The sequence below is a fragment of the Microcebus murinus genome, chromosome 28 (genome assembly GCF_040939455.1).
Source record: "Microcebus murinus isolate Inina chromosome 28, M.murinus_Inina_mat1.0, whole genome shotgun sequence".
NCBI lineage: Eukaryota > Metazoa > Chordata > Mammalia > Primates > Cheirogaleidae > Microcebus > Microcebus murinus.
The window spans coordinates 11,280,164-11,301,100 of NC_134131.1; the positions used below are offsets into that span (position 1 = coordinate 11,280,164).

Genomic DNA, 20,937 nt, shown 5'->3' on the forward strand with positions numbered 1-20,937 from the left:
CGCATCGGGTGTGCAGGGCTGCGAGCGGGCGCAGTGTGGCCCCGTGACCGTGTGAGACGCATCGGGTGTGCAGGGCTGCGAGCGGGCGCAGTGTGGCCCCGTGACCCTGTGAGACGCATCGGGTGTGCAGGGCTGCGAGCGGGCGCAGTGTGGCCCCGTGACCCTGTGAGACGCATCGGGTGTGCAGGGCTGCGAGTGGGCGCAGTGTGGCCCCGTGACCGTGTGAGACACATCGGGTGTGCAGGGCTGCGAGTGGGCGCAGTGTGGCCCCGTGACCGTGTGAGACACATCGGGTGTGCAGGGCTGCGAGTGGGCGCAGTGTGGCCCCGTGACCCTGTGAGACACATCGGGTGTGCAGGGCTGCGAGGGGGCGCAGTGTGGCCCCGTGACCTGTGAACTCTGGGGCTGAGGGCACTTCGTGGTTTGCATCGGCTCACTCCAGGGAGCCATCAGCTGCTAAGGAAGACGCATACAATCTGGTCACCTGGTTGGCGGTCACTTGTAAACGCGCCCGCCTGCGTTTCCCGTGCAGATGGGACCGTCAAGCTTTTTATGTTAAGATGCTTGGAGTCGGGTCTCCGCAGACACGGGTATCCTCGCTGGCATGCCCGGCCGCGGGGCTTGCGGTTTGACCGGCAGGGCGGGCTTCACGTGGTAGTTTCTGGAACACCCACATCGCGCGGGCTGGGGGCTCTCCTAGGGTCCGGACCTCTCTCTGGGTACCCTGCGCCGCCGTCTGCACGCGTGAGCACCCGAGACGCCGACTCCCGGCTTCCCGGACTTTTTAAAATGTCCCGCGCCTCCGCAGGGGCGCTCGCTCAAATTCAGATCTGAGTCGGCGGCCGCCGGGACGCGGGAGTCTGCGCTTCTGCAGCGCCCGGGCCCCCGCCGCGGCCGCGAGTCTCCCTGCGGGGAGAGGGTCTGGCAGGAGACACAGCAGGCGCGGAGGGAAGAGGCGACCTGTCCAGACGGGGATGCGGACAAGGGGGAGAGACCGTCCCCGTCTTTGGGTGGCCTCAGCCCTCCGAGGTTGGGAGGTTGCCCCACGCCTGGCGTCGCATGGGGTCGTCACATCAGCCTAGTCGGGAACCAGGAGGAGGGGGACTTCCGGGGTGACGAGAAACGGATGAGGGTTCCTCGCGGACACAATTCTGGAAAAGGGTTTTGAAAGAGGGAAGGCTCGAGACGGGTCGTGGTTCAACAGAAGGGGGACAGAAAGAGACGCGGGTTCCCGCATGAGCGGGCTGGAGGCGTGTCCCCTTGGGCAGACGGAAGCCAGGCGGGGCCGGGGGACCTGCCCGGGAGCCGCTCAGAGGGGCCGAGCCGGGACCCAGATCCGGGTCCGCGAGTCCGGACACCGGCCGGGTGGAGCCCCCGCCTGTGTTTGGGGAGACCAGGACTTCCGGTGGGGCCGTGCAGCTCGCCACGGTGAGGTGTGCAGGGACCGGGCACGCGAAACCGGAGAGTCCTCGGACCCTTTCCACCCCCAGTGTCCGCACCGGCGGTTAGGCGCTGTTTAGTCGGCGTCGCGCTGGACCCAGCCCTGCGCGGGGGTGGCGACCGCCGTGTGCACTCGGTGCCTCAGCGCCCAGAGCACGCGCCCTGCGCTCCTACCCCCGTCACAGGCCCCCCCCCTCCCTTGCTCTCTGCTCTCTAAAGCGCTGGACGGGCCTGCCTGGAAATCTGCCGGGCCGGGTTGGCGTTTCCTGTTAATCACCTTCCTCTCCGGTCACCGAGAGCTCCGGCGCACGTTGGGGTTTCTGCCGCAATCACGAAGACTTAAAGGCGTCTTGTGAGCAGTCACTTGACGAGGATTAAGAGCCGGGTGACCCCTTGCCCGCCACCCAGGCCGGGCAGGAGCCCACTGCGCGGCGATGCCCTGAGCACGGGGCGTCAGGCGTGAGACCCCACCCACGCCGTCTCTGACGGTACGACACTTGTCGTCAGAGAGCCTAAAAATCTGTGGCATCAAAGAATTCTTAGCCAGCTGGGCGAGGTGGCTCTCGCCCTCCATCCTAGCACTCTGGGAGGCCGAGGCGGGAGGATGGCTCGAGGTCAGGAGTTGGAGACCAGCCTGAGCAAGAGCAAGACCCCGTCTCTACTAAAAAAATAGAAAGAAATTAGCTGGACAACTAAAAATATATATTAAAAAAATGAGCTGGGCATGGTGGCGCATGCCTGTAGTCCAGCTACTCGGGAGGCTGAGGCAGGAGGATCGCTTGAGCCCAGGAGTTGGAGGTTGCTGTGAGCGAGGCTGACGCCACGGCACTCCCTCTAGCCCGGGCCACAGAGAGAGGCTGTGTCTCAAAAAACATACATAGATAAAATAAAGATAATATTAAGAAATCACATATTCTCGTCTCTCTCCCTCTGGTCACCCCCCTCTCCTTCCCTGGAGATGGGAGTGTCCTGGCCGCGCCACGGCCTGGCCGGGGGCTACCGCGAGGCCATCGCTGCCCGGGAACTGCAGGCTGAAGATCCAGGCTCCGGACTTTCCGCTCTGCTCCTTTCTAGCCGTGCGACCCCGGGCAGGTGACAGGGCTTGGCCGGCCCAAGTTTCCTGCTTGTCAACTGAGGCCGATGCCACCCCACCCGCCCGCCGGGTGGTGCATATGCGGCGGGGGTCTGAGGCCCGGCAGGTTGGCGGGCACTCGAGGACGGAGGGGACGGGCAGAGCAGCTGATGGCCGGTCTAGAGCACAGGCAGCCGGGACAGGGGCTGCGGGGCTGACAGCTGAATTCCTATGGGTCAAAGACTGTAAGGCACCCTGGCTGTTGGCACGTCACTGCTAGGAAAAGTCAGTGGGCATCTGGGCTCTAAGCCAGGCGTCCTCAAACTGCGGCCCGCGGGCCACATGCGGCCCACCGAGGACATTCACCCGGCCCGCCGGGTGTCTTTGCGGCTGCTGCCTGTCCTGCTTAGCAGCCGCCGAGTCCCGGGCCCGCAGTGCGCACTCTCCAATGGGCTGAGGGACAGAGTTGTCCCGTTTAGAAAGTCGGAGGAGCCCGCTCTGAGAGCCCCTCACTGTGGGAAATCCCTGTGTCTTCCTCTCTCTTAGATTTTAAATCTTTAACCCTTTGCACTCGGATGTCGAGTGTGGACAATGTCGAGTGTGGATAATGAGAAAAAAGCAAGCGAGTGCAAAGGGCTAAGTGTCCCTAAATGCTGGGACAGGGCATGTTGGACGTCATCGTTCTTCTCCGTTGGATCCAGGGACGCGTGGGAATTCCGCCCGTGTGTTTAGTGGTTTCCCCCTCCTGCTTTCGCTGCCCCCAGTGAGGGCCTCACTGGATTCGGGGGGCGGGGGACCCTGAGTTCTGTGCATTGAAGACGCACCTTACATTGTGCCATGACCTCTCGCACGGCTGGCTGGTAGGTCTGTCCTTGCACCCGAGCCCCTGCTGGAAGGCGTGCTGCCGCTCACGTGATGGGGGGGCACTCCCCCCACGGCAGCCTGCAGCGCCACTTGGTCCCGCACGGACAGCCTCAGTCACTGACTGGGCCCCAGACAGGGCTGTGCTTTCCAGAGACATGTGACTCCCTAGCGACCTCCGTAGCCTCTAGCAACTCACGGCAAGGGAAAAAAAACAACCCTGAGTTTCCTTTCCCCATAGGAACTTTTTTTTTCTTTTGAGAGAGAGTCTCACTCTGTCACCCGGGCTAGAGTGCTGTGGCGTCAGCCTCGCTCACAGCAACCTCCAATTCCTGGGCTCAAGGGATCCTCCTGCCTCAGCCTCCCGAGTAGCTGGCACATGGGACAGGCATGCCCGGCTAATTTTTTCTATGTATATTAGTTGGCCAATTAATTTCTTTCTATTTTTAGTAGAGACGGGGTCTCGCTCTTGCTCAGGCTGGTTTCAAACTCCTGACCTCGAGCAATCCGCCCGCCTCGGCCTCCCAGAGTGCTAGGATGACAGGCGTGAGCCACCGCGCCCGGCCTCCCCATAGGAACTTGAATGTTGGTGCCATGGTAAAGAGCTTTGGTGACAGCCTTTTAAAGTTAATAAGCAAATTTTTACTAGCTTGGACTGCATTGGAGTTTTCACAGTATATGTGCCGCACACCCTTTTTTGAGTAATTTTAGCATCGTTCGGCTTGGCCGGAGTGCCCAGTGAAACGAATTTGTGTTAGTCTGTATAGATGACGATTTGAAAGGCTATTGCGTGTGCTTAATCTGAGTAAGTGGTAAATGCATCACGAGCACTTTGCCTGGGAGAGTTTAAGCACGGCGCAGTGGCATGTAGTAGATAAAACATCAGCATGTGATTCCCAGCAGCCCACTTTTCTACTACAGACAAATACAGGAGACTAAAGTATTCTTGAAAATTAGAAACTCAAGAAGCACTAAGAAGGGAGATTAGGCCGGGTGCGGTGGCTCATGCCCCTCATCCTAGCAATCTAGGAGGCCGAGGTGGGAGGATTGCTCGAGCTCAGGAGTTTGAGACTAGCCTGAGCAAGAGCAAGACCCCGTCTCTACTAAAAATAGAAATTAATTGGCCAACTAAAAGTATATAGAAAAGATTAGCCGGGCATGGTGGCGCATGCCTGTAGTCCCAGCTACTCGGGAGGCTGAGGCAGGAGGATCGCTTGAGGCCAGGAGTTGGAGGTTGCTGTGAGCGAGGCTGACGCCACGACACTCTAGCCCCGGCAACAGGGTGAGACCCTGTCTCAAAAAAAGTAAATTCTCGGAGCTGCTGCTGCCGGCACAACCGCTGAGGCCACCTCCCGAGGTCCCCAGGGGCTGCGCAAGTGACAGGAATGACGGGAAGGGCATAACATAAAGCGCATGCCTTGCAGAGGACAGAACTGAAATATGTATGTTAATTGTGACTTGCTGAGCTGTGAACGTAAGCTTGAAACAGGGAACGGCGTGTCCTTTGGTGCAGCCAGATTTGGAGAGAGAGAACGAGCCGCGTGTGACAGGGCAAGGGCAGTGCCCCGAGACACAGCCAGCCGGAGCGTCCCGCCCAGTGACTCACCCGAGTCGCTCCTGATAGCCCAGCATCAGCGTGTCTGCTCCTTTATCCCTTAAGCCTGGCGCGGCTGTCACTCACAGCTGGGGCAGACACCTTCCCCTCCCTCCCTCCTCCTCCTCCCTTCCTCCCTCCCTCCCTCCTCCCTTCCTCTTCCTCTTCTTTCCTCCCTCCCCTCCTCCCTCCCTCCCCCTCCTCTTCCGTCCCTCCACCTCTCTCCCTCCTCCCTACCCCTCCTCCTTCCTCCCTCCCTCCCCCCTCCCTCCCTCCCTCCTCCCTCCGTCCCCCTCCTCCTCCGTTCCTCCACCTCTCTCCCTCCTCCCTACCCCTACCCCTACTCCTCCCTCCTCCTTCCTCCCTCCCTCCTCCCTCATCCTCTTTCCACCCTCCCTCCTCCTTCCTCCCTCCCTCCCTCCTCCTCCTCCCTCCCTTTCGTCCTCCCTCCTCCCTCTCTCCCTCCCTCCCTCCCTCCCTCCCTCCACCTCTCTTCCTCCTCCCTCCCCCTCCTCCTCCCTCCTCCTCCTCTCTCCCCCTCCTCCCTCCCCCTCCCTCCTCCCTCCCTCCCCCTCCCTCCTCCCTCCCTCCCTCCCTCCCTCCTCCCTCCCTCCCTCCCCCTCCTCCTCCGTTCCTCCACCTCTCTCCCTCCTCTCTACCCCTACCCCTACTCCTCCCTCCTTCCTCTCTCCTTCCTCCCTCCCTCCTCCCTCATCCTCCTCCCTCATCCTCCTCCCTCCCTCCTCCTCTCTCCTCCTCCTCCCTCCCTCCCTTTCCTCCTCCCTCCCTCCCTTTCCTCCTCCCTCCTCCTCCTCCCTCCCTTTCGTCCTCCCTCCTCCCTCTCTCCCTCTCTCCCTCCTTCCACCTCTCTCCCTCCTTCCACCTCTCTCCCTCCTTCCACCTCTCTCCCTCCTTCCACCTCTCTCCCTCCTCCCTCCCCCTCCTCCCTCCCCCCTCCTCCTCTCTCTCTCCCCCTCCTCTCTCCCTCCTCCTCCCCCCCTCCCCTCTTTTTCTCCCCCCCTATTCCTCGCACACATGACATTCCTTCGCAGATTTTCCAGTGTGTTCCGTACGAGTTCACTTGATTTCTTCAGAAATGAGCCGGACGGGGATATGAAAGCGAACGAGCTGTTTTCCAGATCAAAAGTAGCACCCACATGGCAGTGATTGGAATGTTCTAGAAGGTTGTGGGTGCTTTCCGCATAGGAAGGGGGGAGTCCAAAAGCCCCAATTCCTGGAGAATGGTTTTCTGACAGCTGTGAGCAGTTTGCAACCCCCCCACAAAGAAAAAAAAACAACTAAGAGAGAGCCTTTTTGCCTGAGAACATCTCAGGGTAAATTTTCCAAGCAAATAAATTCTAGTAGTGGGGGCGGGCGTGGTGGCTCACGCCTGTCATCCCAGCACTCTGGGAGGCCGGGGCGGGAGGATCACTCAGGGTCAGGAGTTCGAGACCAGCCTGAGCAAGAGCGAGACCCCGTCTCTACTATAAATAGAAAGAAACTAATTGGCCAACTAAACATATATATAGAAAAAAAAAATAGCCAGGCATGGTGGCGCATGCCTGTAGTCCCAGCCACTCGGGAGGCTGAGGCAGGAGGATCGCTTGAGGTCAGAAGTTGGAGGTTGCTGTGAGCGAGGCTGACGCCACGGCACTCACTCTAGCCCAGGCAACAGAGCGAGACTCTGCCTCAAAACCAAACAAAACAGACAAACGATCCTAGGAGTGAATTAAGCCCGACTCCGCATTTCCACGCGGAAGCCGTGTGAGGAGGCTCAGGCAGTCGGATGTCCGCGCCCAGCGCTCGTGTCTGTGCTTGATGAGGAGACAGGAAGCAGACAGAGTCACAAGCGACACGCCAACAAGAGCGGTAGACCACAGTGGGAACTGAGTCCTCGCGTGTCACCGCTGCTCACACGGGCCCGTTCACACTCTGCAAGGGACCTGCCCCAAGTCTCACACCTTTCTTGACCCGAGAGGGCGCCCGCTGACGTGGGGACAGCAGCTGTCTGCCGGGGACAGTCCAGGGACCCAAGGGAGGAACTCTGAGGGAAAGAGACCAAGAAGGCCGGGCGCAGTGGCTCACGCCTGTGATCCTAGCACTCTGGGAGGCCGAGGTGGGACGATCACTCGAGGCCAGGAGTTTGAGACCAGCCTGAGCAAGAGTGAGACCCATCTCTACCAAAAATGGAAAGGAATTAATCGGCCAACTAAAAATATATAGAAAAAAAAAATGGGCCGGGCGCGGTGGCTCACGCCTGTAATCCTAGCTCTTGGGAGGCCGAGGCGGGCGGATTGCTCAAGGTCAGGAGTTCAAAACCAGCCTGAGCAAGAGCGAGACCCCGTCTCTACTATAAATAGAAAGAAATTAATTGGCCAACTGATATATATTAAAAAAAAAAAAAATTAGCCGGGCATGGTGGCGCATGCCTGTAGTCCCAGCTACTCGGGAGGCTGAGGCAGAAGGATCGCTCGAGCCCAGGAGATTGAGGTTGCTGTGAGCGAGGCTGACGCCACGGCACTCACTCTAGCCTGGACAACAAAGCGAGACTCTGTCTCAAAAAAAAAAAAAAAAAAAAAAATGAGCCGGGCATGGTGGCGCATGCCTGTAGTCCCAGCTACTCGGGAGGCTGAGGCAGAAGGATCGCTCGAGCCCAGGAGATTGAGGTTGCTGTGAGCGAGGCTGACACCATGGCACTCACTCTAGCCTGCGCAACAAAGTGAGACTCTGTCTTAAAAAGAAGAAAGAGACGGAGAGTGTGTTGTGGAGCATCGGGGTGACAGCCAGGCCGCAGCTGTGTCGGGCAGGGACGGCAGCCTCGGCGGCCAGTGAGGGTGTCCACGTGAGGCCACAGGGCCCGTCCACGTGAGGCCACAGGGCCGTCTCGAGGGGCCTCCGTGCACGGAAAGGAGCCATGGAGGCCCCGCCGGCCGGCACTCGGCCAGGAGTGCGGAGGGGACAGCCGGTGGGGGACTGTGAGTGGAGCCGCCCACCGTCCGCCCCCAGGGAACGGGTGTGCCCAAGCAGAGCATGGGGGGTCAGGCGCACCCGGAGTCTGGTCCCGGGCGGCAGGACACGAGGGCCGGGCACGGGCTGCCACACCGGCCAGCTGCGCGTGGTGTCGCCCCTGGACACCCGTTGTCCCCGTGGCTGTCGTCGTGGAGGATGTGAGGGCACGCTTGCACGGACGTGAGAAGGATTTGCACGTGGACATGTGTCCCCAGCCGGGCGGATTTTGCTGGTGAGCCCCAAACTCGCCCTTTCCGCGCCCACCGCTCGCCTCTTCCACCCCTCTTGTCCCTTCACTTGCAGACACCCCGACTGCCGCCGTCGCCCCTTACTCCTCATTCGCTCTAACTGTCGCCCGTGTCTGATGGAGCCAGACGGGGCGTCCCGCGCTCCCGAGGATTGTGTCTCCAACGGCGCGCTCACCTGGGAAGGCTCGGGATGCGGCACCGTCTCTACAAAGCGCATGCGTCCATTCGGAATTCTTCAAGACCTGTCGCCTTAGAACGAAGCCTGCTGGGGAACGGGAGAGGGGGGAAGAGATGCCACCGTCTAGGTGCAGTCACTGGGGTTTAGAGGGTGAACAGGTGGACGAGCCTCTGGGCTCTCACCTTTCACGAGCCCCTCCCCCCCCCCCGCCGCGCAGCCTCAGTTTTACCAGCTGTAAAATGGGGACAGTGAACCGAAGGGTCTCTCGTGCCATTTTTAGCTCTATAATTCCACGAAGCCCTGTTCAGAGTGGTGACAGGAGGTCATGAGATACAGACGGGCAGGTGTGGCCTTGGGGTCTGTTGGGAGCCGGGACGCGGTGTGGGGGGGCGGGGGGTCCAAGCGAGCAATCTAGTCGATCCTGGGGTCAGAGTGCAAGGGCAGGTTGGGAAAGTGGGGGATGTGGCAAGGAGGGAGGAATCTGGAGAATCTTGCACGTGGCAGGTGATCTCTTCCCCAGTTGAGAGTCGAGGCTGGGTGGCATCTTTCTTCCCGACGGTGACAACGCTGGCGCCCTCTCACCTCCTCGTGACTCTTGCAAGACGGGGAGGAAGATACCATCTTCCTCTCCAGCGTGTCTGCGCAGGGCTGGCCCCGGGCTGCAGCCACTTCCGTGCAGATGAACTGGCCGGCGTGTGACCCGTCGGGCGGGGAGCTTAGACAGGAGATGTCGTGATGTCGTGCATGGAGCAGCTTATCCGTGGGGGGGTTGTTTAAAGGTAAATTTATTTTTTTATGGAGCAGCAGCAAAGACCTATGAAAAGACACTTAAGTAGGCTTAAAACAAGAAAAAAAATGATTGCATAAAAGTCTTAAAAGATCAAACTTGAATACTCATGGAAGTCCAGAAAAGAATAGAAGGAAACCGATGAAAATGACCAAGGTCTCAGGTACAGCGACCTTGGGCAAAGAACTAAAAAAATAAATGAATAAAAAGTTGCTAAAAATTCCCATGCACAAGCCCTGGGAACATTCTGGTGTGTTTCTGCTGATTGAAACTGCAGAGGAAGGAAGTTGCCTAGGCGAAGTGCCGTCAGCCAGCTCGGATGCTGACTTGGGGGAAGGGCGAGTTTTCCCGATTGTTCTTGATCAGGAGTCTGGAACGGGCTGCCCTGGCCTTGTCCAGCGCAGACAGCGGCCCCACCTTTCTCTTCTGTGACTCAGTTTTCCTGGACCTCTGCCAACCCCAGCTGCCCAGGGCCCTGGGCTGCGCGCCCCACTGCCAGGTGTGCGCCCTGCCTTCTCTCCGTCCCTGTGGGCGCCCGGGTGACACTTCACCTATGGCCCCAGAATGACTTGAAAGAGTGATTGTGCAGCTGCCCTGGCTGGAGATTTCGTCAGAAACGGGTGTGGCCCTCCCTGCTGGCGCGAGCCCGTCCTCGTTGCGCTGTGTCATCCAAGAACAGCTATGAGGTGCGTCTGGGAAGGGTCACGGGTCATCCCAGCCCGGCTGAAGATTATATAACACGGCCTGTTTGGGTAATGTCACTCAGAGCTCAACAGCAGAACCAGACTGACACCTTAATTTGTGCACAGTCTGGACAGCCTTCGTGTGGCTTAGTTGGTGAAAGAGAAATCGGTATCTCTGTAAAGGTTTATCCTGGCCTGCCGGGCGCGGCGGCTCACGCCTGTCATCCCAGCACTCTGGGAGGCCGAGGCAGGAGGATCGCTTGAGGTCAGGAGTTCGAGACCAGCCTGAGCAAGAGCAAGACCCCGTCTCTACTAAAAAATAAATAGAAAGAAATTAATTGGCCAACTAAAAATATATAGAAAAATTAGCCAGGCATGGTGGCGCATGCCTGTAGTCACAGCTACTCGGGAGGCTGAGGCAGGAGGATCGCTTGATCCCAGGAGTTGGAGGTTGCTGTGAGCGAGGCTGGCGCCACCGCACTCTAGCCCGGGCAACACAGTGAGACTTTGTCTCAAAAAAGCAAAATATATAATTAAAAAAATAAAGTTTTAGCCCAAAGCAGGAGAGGAACTAACTTTCCACAGCAGACGAGCACTAAAACCGGAGTCCTGTGTGCATTGCAGTGCTGTGACTCCACGCTTAGCTCTGTGACTTGGGCACATGACGTGCGGATCTGTAATGCTTCCGTGTACGCTTGTCACGGCCATTCGATCCCTGCAGTCACCCAGCGGGGTGGGCGTCTGGTGATCTCTCTGTGGGAGGAAACAGGGACCGGGCTGGTGAGCTGAGTCACTCTGCCCCGCGCACACCTCGGAGAGTCACCGCCTGGACTCCCGCTGCTCGTCCCTCGCCAGTCCCTTTCTCCCGGCTCGCAGACGCCACGGGCTCTGGCAGGGATTTACAGAATCTGTGAAATACAGGGAGAGTCATGTCGTTTGAGTTTGCTGCACTTTTGGGACAGAGAGAGCTGAATCCTTTTTTTTTTCAAACAGAGTCTCACGCTGTTGCCCAGGCTAGAGTGAGTGCCGTGGCGTCAGCCTCGCTCACAGCAACCTCCAACTCCTGGGCTCAAGCGATCCTCCTGCCTCAGCCTCCCAAGTAGCTGGGACTACAGGCATGCGCCACCATGCCCGGCTCATTTTTTCTATATATTTTTAGTTGGCCAACTACATTCTTTTTATTTTTTTTAGTAGAGACGGGGTCTCGCTCTTGCTCAGGCTGGTCTCAAACTCCTGACCTTGAGCAATCCTCCCGCCTCGGCCTCCCAGAGTGCTGGGGTGACAGGCACGAGCCGCCTCGCCTGGCCTGAATCCTTGAATTTGGGACTGGCCAACAACTTCCGAGTGTGAAACCTTTTTTTTTTTTCCTTCTTCTAATGAATGCTTGAATTTGGGACTGGCCAACAAGTTCCAGGTGTGAAATCTTTTTTTTTCTTTTAATGAGTAGACTTTATTTTTAGAGCAGTTTCAGGTTTACAAAAAAATGAGGCAGAAAATTGCGGAGTTCTCATACAGCCCCTTCCTTCTGCCGCACTGCGCGCTTCCCCGTCACTGAGGCCGCGTGCTGGGCGTTCGCGGGCGCGTCATCGTCAGTTACAGTCCAGAGCTTACCTTAGGGCTCACCCTCGGTGTGACACATTTTCTGGGCTTGGACAAATGCCCAGTGCCACGTACCCAGCGGAATCGTGTCACTGCCCTGAAACTCCTGTGTCCTCTCCCTGCCCTCCCTCCCTCCCCGCTCCGGGCCTCTGCCAGCCACTGGTGTCCCTGAGCCCAGAGTCGGGGTCTATTAGGGTTTTTTAGGTTTTTCCTTTTGATGTATAACAGGCGTTGCGAATGGCAACCTCAGAGTCACTGAACATAGTTGGCGATGATTGTCGCTGGTGTCACGCAGACCAGCAGCGTCTGGGTTTGGGGGGGGTGCTACGATCTTAGAAAAATGAGCTTTAAAGATTCTTTTCTTCCCGCTCAATGGACATGGTCGCCCTGGCTCAGCAAGTCGACGGGTGACTGCGAGTTCACCGAGGGTGCTGCAGTCCCACTTCAGAGAAGCTCGGCGCCAGTCCCGCCCGCCCTCCTGGCCCAGCCTCCGTGTGAGGCTCTGCGCACGAGGCCAGCCTCTGCCCCAGCCACCTGGTGCCCTCGGGTCACCCCGTCCCCTGGGCCCGAACATCAGCTGCGAGGACGGTCTCTGCTTCCTCGACCCTTCCCCGAGGGGATTCTCGAGGGTGGAGAAGCAGCAAGGCCCTTTTTCTTTTTCTAGAACCTTCTTCACTCCCGTTTCCTTCCCCTCCGGCCTCCCATCCTACACCCCTCGCTGTCTGATCTGGCTGGGAACGGAGCACAGGGTTTGGTGGCGGATGCTAGTTGTTCAGGTGGCAAATAACTCCCGGGGCCCGGCTTGGGGGGCGATGGCTCTCCCGGGGCCCGGCTTGGGGGGCGATGGCTCTCCCGGGGCCCGGCTTGGGGGGCGATGGCTCTCCCGGGGCCCGGCTTGGGGGGCGATGGCTCTCCCGGGGCCCGGCTTGGGGGGCGATGGTTCTCTGCCGTCTTTCTCAGAACTGCCTGGCTTGGACGCGGGGAGGGAGGACGCCTGCTTCCCAGAGGATCAGGATCCGCATCCGCATCGTGCGCTCCAGCTTCCCCCCCCCCCCGCCCCCGTGTGCGTGTGTGTGTCCTTGTGTGTGTGTATGGATGTGTGTCTCTCACACACACCCTCCCGCCCTGTCTCGCCCTCCTCCCTCCCTCTTTCCAGTCCAGAACATTCCAAGGGCTCTCCCCCCCCCCCATGTCTGGGGCGTCGGCGTCTGCTCTCGCAGGGACTTCCCAGCTTCACCTAGAAAGAACCAGCCGGAACCGGCCCGGCGGCCAGCGCCCCGCCTTCGAGGGGGGAGGGGCGGGCGGGGCCAGGCCGCTGCGAGGGGGCGGGGCCGCGGCGGGACAGCCGGAGTGGCAGGTGCGTGCCGCCAGCCCTGCCGGCCACACACACACACACACAACCCCTGCCCAAGCTGAACTCACACTCTCACACACACACACACACACACACACACACAAATACACACCCCACCCGAGCTGAACTCACACACACACACACACACACACACAACCCCTGCCCAAGCTGAACTCACACTCTCACACACACACACACACACAACCCCTGCCCAAGCTGAACTCACACTCTCACACACACACACACAAATACACACCCCACCCAAGCTGAACTCACACACACACCCAAATACACACCCCACCCAAGCTGAACTCACACTCACACACACACACAAACACAAATACATACCCCACCCAAGCTGAACTCACACTCACACACACACACAAACACAAATACATACCCCACCCGAGCTGAACTCACACTTACAAACACACACACAAACGCACAAACACACACCCCACCCGAGCTGAACTCACACACACACACACAAATACACACCCCACCCAAGCTGAACTCACACACACACACCCCACCTGAGCTGAACTCACACTCACACACACAAATGCACACAAATACACACCCCACCCAAGCTGAACTCACTCACACACACAAATGCACACAAATACACACCCCACCCAAGCTGAACTCACACACATACACAAATGCACACAAATACACACCCCACACAACCCGGACTCACACACAAACACACACCCCACCCGAGCTGAACTCACACTCAAATACACACACAAATGCACACAAATACACACCCCACCCGAGCTGAACTCACACACACACACACACACACAAATGCACACAAATACACACCCCACCCGAGCTGAACTCACACACACACACACAAATGCACACAAACACACACCCCACCCGAGCTGAACTCACACTCACACACACACACAAATGCACACAAATACTCACCCCACCCGAGCTGATCTCACACACACACACACACAGTGTCGTCGTTAAAGATGTCTTTCCCAGAAATGCACTACAAGCCGAGACACTGAGACCTGTTTTTGATTTTTTTTTGAGACAGAGTCTCAAGCTGTCACCTGGGCTAGAGTGCCGTGGCATCAGCCTCGCTCACAGCAACCTCCAACTCCTGGGCTCAAGCGATCCTCCTGCCTCAGGCTCCTCCCTAGTAGCTGGAACTACAGGCATGCGCCACCATGCCCGGCTAGTTTTTTTCTATATAGTTTTAGTTGGCTAATTCATTTCTTTCTGCTTTCTGACAGAGACAGGGTCTCGCTCTTGCTCAGGCTGATTTCGAACTCCTGACCTTGAGCGATCCTCCCGCCTCGGCCTCCCAGAGTGCTGGGATGACAGGCGCGAGCCACCGCGCCCGGCCTGCTTTTGATCTTGAATAGCCACACAGGCAGGATTCTGCAGATGTTAGACCTCAGACCGGCTGGCTGGAGAGCCGCTGGCTGCAACTCCACACTCCAGCGAGGTCAGCAATTTGCACGAAGGCCTTAACTGCAGAGAAAGTGATTGGATTGGGGTGTCCTCTCTCTCTGCTCCCGTTTCAGTAATTGGGGTAGTCCAGACATTTTCATTTTCAGATTTAGATTCTCTCTGCAGAGGGGGGTCCTGTTGGTGAGGACCCTCACCCCACATTGCAGCTTACCCGATGGTACCGGGTGCAGAATCTTCTGGAAATTGAGCGAACAGTTTGGCTAGAATCGCTCCCTGATTTTAACTGCGAGGTGCTCCTTGGTGATTTGAGAGTTGGCTTCACAGCCCACGACGATTAATTAAAACAGGGACAACACCCAGAATCTCAAATTGGGGGACCTACCCAGTAAAGGTGACAGTGCTCTGCCACCCGGGGTGTTTGAATTATCTGCAGTCGAGCCTGTTCCCTGTGGTTTAGGGTTTCAGTAGGGGGTCCCTGCTAGCCCGGCTTTTCATCATTAGACATTCAGGGGGCCCTGGGGGCAGAGCCTGCAGGGTGGCGACTGGTAAATTTCTAGATCAGGAAGTCAGGCCCCTTCCTGTCTTGGCATCAGAGCCCTCCTGTGAAATGGAGAAGGAAGCTTTCTCCGTAAAAGCAGAGCACATGGCCCGAGTGCCTTCCAGCAAGTGTCGGCTTTTATCTTTGACATTTCATTGAATTTCGTGTTCTGCTCCAGGACATTTTTTTTTTAAGTTGAATCTAAAAATAGTTTTGATCGTTGACCATTAACTAAAACTGGACATCCCAAAACAGCGCGTCGTTTCAGTCTGTGGCTTTACGTACTCCTGGGGCAGGGCCTGCGAGTCCCAAGATGACAGTTCTCCTCTGGAGAAGCATGGCACGCAGGGTGGCAATGTCTCTCTTCCACCACTGACTCCAGGGCTGGCCCTGTTCACACCCCCAGGACACGCGCGGGGCAGTCCTTGGACTAAAGCACCTTGAGAGCAGGGACTGGGCTGGCGCAGCGGCTCACGCCTGTCGTCCCAGCACTCTGGGAGGCTGAGGCGGGAGGATTGCTCGAGGTCAGGAGCTCCAAACCAGCCTGAGTGAGCAAGAGCGAGACCCCGTCTCTACTATAAATAGAAAGAAATTAATTGGCCAACTAATATATATATAAAAAAAAAAAAGTCAGCCAGGCATGGTGGCGCATGCCTGTGGTCCCAGCTACTTGGGAGGCTGAGGCAGGAGGATCGCTTGAGGCCAGGAGTCTGAGGTTGCTGTGAGCGAGGCTGACGGCACGGCACTCACTCTAGCCCGGGCAGCAAAGTTTGACTCTGTCTCCAAAAAATAAATAAATAAATAAATAAAGTAGGGACTTGGTCTTTCTCCCCAGCCCTCTGCACTCAGGCCCTGTGGGGCCACAGAGGTGACAGAGGGTCACCTGATGGCTGTGAAATGGAGGAAGTCTGCACATGTCGCATTCATTTGTTCAGAGACCTTCTGCCATCGTTGCTTGGGGGCCAGGAATCACCTACGCCACGAAAGAAAAAGTGGGAATCTGCCACAGGCCAGTCCCGCTGTAACCTGTAGTCACTCGGCCACCTGTCACCAGGATAAGGGAGAGAAACGGTCCCTTAAACGTGCAGCTGTGCGCAGCCTCGCGCCCGGGTCTTCCGAAGTCTCTCGAAGGCCTCGGGAATGGGGGCGCCGTTCAGGAATCTGTGTTCTCTGTTTTTATAGAGCTGAGCAGACGGACAGACACGAGGGGTCCGGAAGCCAGATTCCAGACGGTCTCGCTGACGCAGGGCAGGCTGGCATTGGTTTGCGCGTCAGCAGTAAGCCAGGGACGGGGGAGCCCCGGCCACTGAAGCTGCCGCGTCCTCCCCTGCCGCCCACGTCTGCTCGGGCAGATCCCCCCACGCTGCTTCCTGCTCTTGCCCTCTAGTCTTCATTTAAAAAAAAATTATTATTTTATTAATATTTTTTGTTTTTAGAGGCAGAGGCTCAACTCTGTCAGCCAGCACAGGGGCACAGTCGTACTCACTGCAGCCTCGAACTCCTGGGCACAAGGCGGTCCTCCCGCCTCGGCCTCCAGAGCCGCTGCCGCTGGGACCCCAGCCCAGGCCTGGCGAGAGGGTTCTGGCCAGTCCCTCACTGCTGTTCCATCAGCTCGTTTGGGGGGTTTCTTCTTAATATTTTACCGTATTTTATTCTTTTGCTTTTATATGATTCTGATACATAATTCATATATATAATTTTTATAATTCTTATTCTACTAAGTGTTATGACACCAGTGTTTCCCATTATTGTGAATGATCATTAGTGTGTTTGATGTTTACATACACATTCATATGGAGTGGCTATTCCACAATTTACCTGAATTTCTTTTATTGACAAATACTTTGATTTTCCTTTTACTTCTTAATCCATTGTTTTATTTTTTATATATTAATTTTAAATTATTTTAAAATATTTTTATATTTCATACATCTTGACGACAACATGTCGTGTCCCATACTTCTTATTCTAAATAGCGCTGCAGTGAACACCTTTCTTTTTTTTTTTTTTTTTTACAAGATAATTCTATTTTTAATTTTTGGAAGAATCTCTGTGCTCTTTTCTATAATAGCTATACCAATTTACATTCCGGCCAACAGCGTACAAGGGCTCCCTTTTCTTCCTGTTCTTGTTTGTTCTCTTTTGTCTTCTTGACAATAGCCACTCTACCAGGTGCGGGTGACACGTCTTGGTGACTTCATTCAGGGAAGGGACTACATCTCACCCAAGTGTTTTTTTCCCCACCAAATTATGGGGGTCCAGAGGTTGGGGTCACGTACATTGCCCTTGCCCCCTCCCCCCTCAAGTTCAAGTGTGACCATCCCCCACCCGCCCGACACCCCATAAATGTCGTTCCTACACGGCCACTAGGTGCTGATCCGTCACACCAGTTTGCGGGGCTGCTGTTCGTTCCTGGATGCTCCTCTCTCTCCTGTTCCTTCCACATAGCTTGCCCGGCTCCATTCCTTTAAAGAAAGTCTAGACGTCCATTAAGCCACGCCGCAAGCACTCTGGTGGCAGGAGCCCCGTCGCCACGTCGGGCAGAGCGGCCCGCAGGAGGGCGGTGCGGCGGGCGCCGCCGTGTCGGGCACCTCAAGTCAGCGTGCCTGAAATACCTGCTGAAATGGTTATGCTTTGCAAAATGCCTTGCTCCCAGAGAGCCAGTAGTGCTTGTCCTTTCTATTTGAATCCAAGTATCAAATATTGCCCCCCCAAAAATGTACTTCATTGCAGAGGTTTGCAATGTGTAAATGCTAGATAATTCTGAGTATTCTCTGTGAAAAGATGGGAATTAGCCACGACCTCCCATCATCTGTCTCCCCGCCCCCAGCCCCCCAAGTCCCTGTCCTCGGGACTCCTCGGGATCGGTGACTCTAAACTCCCTCCTGGCGTGACACCCTGTCCCATGTCAGTTGGTGGCGTGTCCATATGCCCCTCAGAGTTCTTTGTGGGTTTTTTTTTTTTTTTTTTGAGACAGAGTCTCGCTCTGTTGCCCGGGCTACAGTGCTGTGGCATCAGCCTCGGTCACAGCGACCTCACACTCCTGGGCTCAAGCGATCCTCCTGCCTCAGCCTCCGGAGTAGCTGGGACTACAGGCACGCGCCACCATGCCTGGCTCTTTTTCTTTCCTATATGTTTTTAGTTGGCCAATTAATTTCTTTCTATTTTTTTATTGGAGATGGGGTCTTGCTCTTGCTCAGGCTGGTCTTGAACTCCTGACCTCGAGCGATCCACCTGACTAGGCCTCCCTGGGTGCTGGAATGACAGGCGTGAGCCACCGCGCCCGGCTTGTTTTTTATTTTCAATATGTGGATGCCTCCTAGTGTAGACAGCAGGGGTTGGCCAACCCCCGGCCTGTGGGACAAACCCAGCCTGCTGCTGGCATTCGTCAGTCAGGTTTTATTGGAACACACCGTGCCTAGTCATTCATGTCTTGTCCTTGGCTGCATTTTAGGCCGGGCCCGGTGGCTCACGCGTGTCATCCCAGCGCTCTGGGAGGCCGAGGTGGGAGGATCGCTCGAGGTCAGGAGTTCGAAACCAGCCTGAGCAAGAGCGAGACCCCATCTCTACTAAAAATAGAAAGAAATTAATTGGCCAACTAAAAATATATATACAAAAACTTATCCGGGCATGGTGGCACATGCCTGTAGTCCCAGCTACTGGAGAGGCTGAGGCAGGAGGATCGCTTGAGCCCAGGAGTCTGAGTTTGCTGTGAGCTGGGCTGACGCCACGGCACTCACTCTAGCCTGGGCAACAAAGTGAGACTCTGTCTCAAAAAATAAATAAATAAAAATTAAAAAAATAAAAATAACTCCCACTTTTTTCGTTTGTTTTTAAATGTGGACCCTAGGAGAGGAACCTCGACTGGTTCCCGCGGATGCGGGCCATGTCGCTGGTGAGCAGCGACTCGGAGGGGGAACAGAACGAGCTGAGGAACCTGCAGGAGAAGCTGGAGTCCACCATGAAGCTCGTCACCAACCTCTCGGGCCAGCTGTCGGAGCTGAAGGACCAGGTAGGAGAGAAATCCCGTCTCCTGCACACACACACACGCCGCTGCCGCCGCGCTCATTTCATGACAACTCTGGCACTTCCCTTGCATGGAACAGGGAGCCCAGCAGCGGAGGACAAACTCCCGGGCCCCCACCCGCCCCCTTCTGTGCCCTTCCACAGGGCAAGGCCACGGTGCTCCTTTCGGTGCCGCGATTGGGACGTGGCTTTAATGTGAAAAACAATACCAAAAAATGGGCCGGGTGCGGTGGCTCACGCCTGTCATCCCAGCACTCTGGGAGGCCGAGGCAGGAGGATTGCTCGAGTTCAGGAGTTCGAGACCAGCCTGAGCAAGAGCGAGACCCCCGTCTCTACTAAAAAAATAAATAGGAAGAAATTAATTGGCCAACTAATATATATAGAAAAAATGAGCCGGGCACGGTGGCGCATGCCTGTAGTCCCAGCTACTCAGGAGGCTGAGGCAGGAGGATCGCTTGAGCCCAGGAGTTGGAGGTTGCTGTGAGCGAGGCTGATGCCACGGCACTCACTCTAGCCTGGGCAACAGAGTGAGACTCTGTCTCAAAAAAAAAAAAAAAAAAAAAGGGAAAATGCAAACGACTTCAAGGAAGTGCTATAAGAAAAACCAGACACAGAGAGCCAGACCCTTTTTCCACTCAGTCACTCACGGGAGATGAGAAGCTCTTTCTTGTTGTCCTCCTAGCCCTCAGATTTGCCAAAGGTCACCCAGGATACTGACACTGGGCGTCCCGGGGTAAACCACAGTCACAGAAACGCCCTCTGTGTTGAACCCCCTTTTCCCGTGTGTGTGGAGGGGCAGGTTTCTGCCACGCCCTGGGTACTCTCTTCCCACCCCCAGGTGACCCCCTGCACATGACCGCCACTGTCACCAGGTGGTCATGGAGTGACGGGACGCAGCTGTGTGTCAAGGACGTGTGCCCGGGTGGCAGGCAGACCGCGATCTTGGTTTTATGACCGCTTTCTGTCGCTGACTGGCGGGGAGATGATCACGGGCAGACAGGGAAGCAGGTCCGCATTTTATGAGGGTTTCTCAAAGGTTTTTAATCAACCGCATGGACAGGGTTATAAATGCTGAGTGGCAAGCGGCAGGCACCTCTGCCCGGAGGTAGGCCGCACGGTGATTTATTTGTCACTCTTCTATACACTTTAACTAAGAAAGACCTCATTCCAGACCAGACTCTTCCTGGAGTTGGTTCACAGCGCATTTTTAATAATCCTACTTTGAATTATATTTCTTTTCCAACCGAATTATTCCAAACTGAGCCCCAAAGATACCATTTGGTCTCAAGTTCTTTTCTTCTGCATGTATTAAGATGCAAATTTACAAAAAGACTAATGAGGAAAGGCACCCTTATTTATGAAGGCTGTCGGCAGCTCTGAGCTTGGTAGCTACCTAAGGTGAGTAATAACTTAAATAAGTAAAACTAATGGAGATCTAACTAGATTACTTTGCTTGTTAACTTTTTCCCCTTGGCTGTGAAATGTTGACATATGTTCCCCGGGACTGCACTGGCTCATGAGTACGTTGTCAGCTGTTCGAAGCCCCCCACCCCCTGCGAAATGGGAGGTGAATTTTTTAATGCATCTAGCAAGCCTGCCTTCTCCTCTTCGCCCGTCTGAGATAGCTGTGGCTGTAAGAAGCTCAGTTAAATCAGATGTTTAAAGTAGGTGCCCCAAATCCTACACACACTTGATCTAATAGTGGCTTATATAAAGGGACTGTTGAGCTCGCCATACAAGCTGGGGCCATTTTTCAGACACACAGACGAGCTTTGCTTCGTGCCCACGGTACAAGAGTTGCGATAGTTAGGCATTCCAGCTGCCACGCGCCAGTGCAACCCAAATTCATTCTTGCTCATTCGTGACTATTTCTCGCTATCACACTTGGACGCTCTTTGGGGGCCATGTTTCTGTTGATATGAGAAATGGGGCGCTTCCAAGTTACTAGAGAATTTCTGAAAATGTGTCCGAAACAAACTATGGCTGGGTGTTCTGTGGTGGGGAAACCAAGCGGGCCCTTCCCTGTGGGGCTCTGCCTGCCCGCTCGGTGCTAGAAGATTCTGTTGTTCTGAGTGCTGCTTCAGTGCCCACTTTGCAAACCAGCGAACCTTGTC

The 20,937-nt window shown here is 56.1% G+C and overlaps 1 protein-coding gene across 1 annotated transcript in view; it reads left to right on the forward strand.

Annotated features, from left to right (window-relative positions):
- ITPR1 (inositol 1,4,5-trisphosphate receptor type 1) overlaps positions 1-20,937 on the forward strand; it is a 351,525-nt gene that overhangs the window by 322,673 nt on the left and 7,915 nt on the right. Inside the window, exon 61 of the mRNA XM_075998552.1 lies at positions 18,648-18,809. Within this exon, the coding sequence (XP_075854667.1) occupies positions 18,648-18,809 (162 nt within the window). The remainder of the gene's footprint in view (positions 1-18,647; positions 18,810-20,937) is intronic.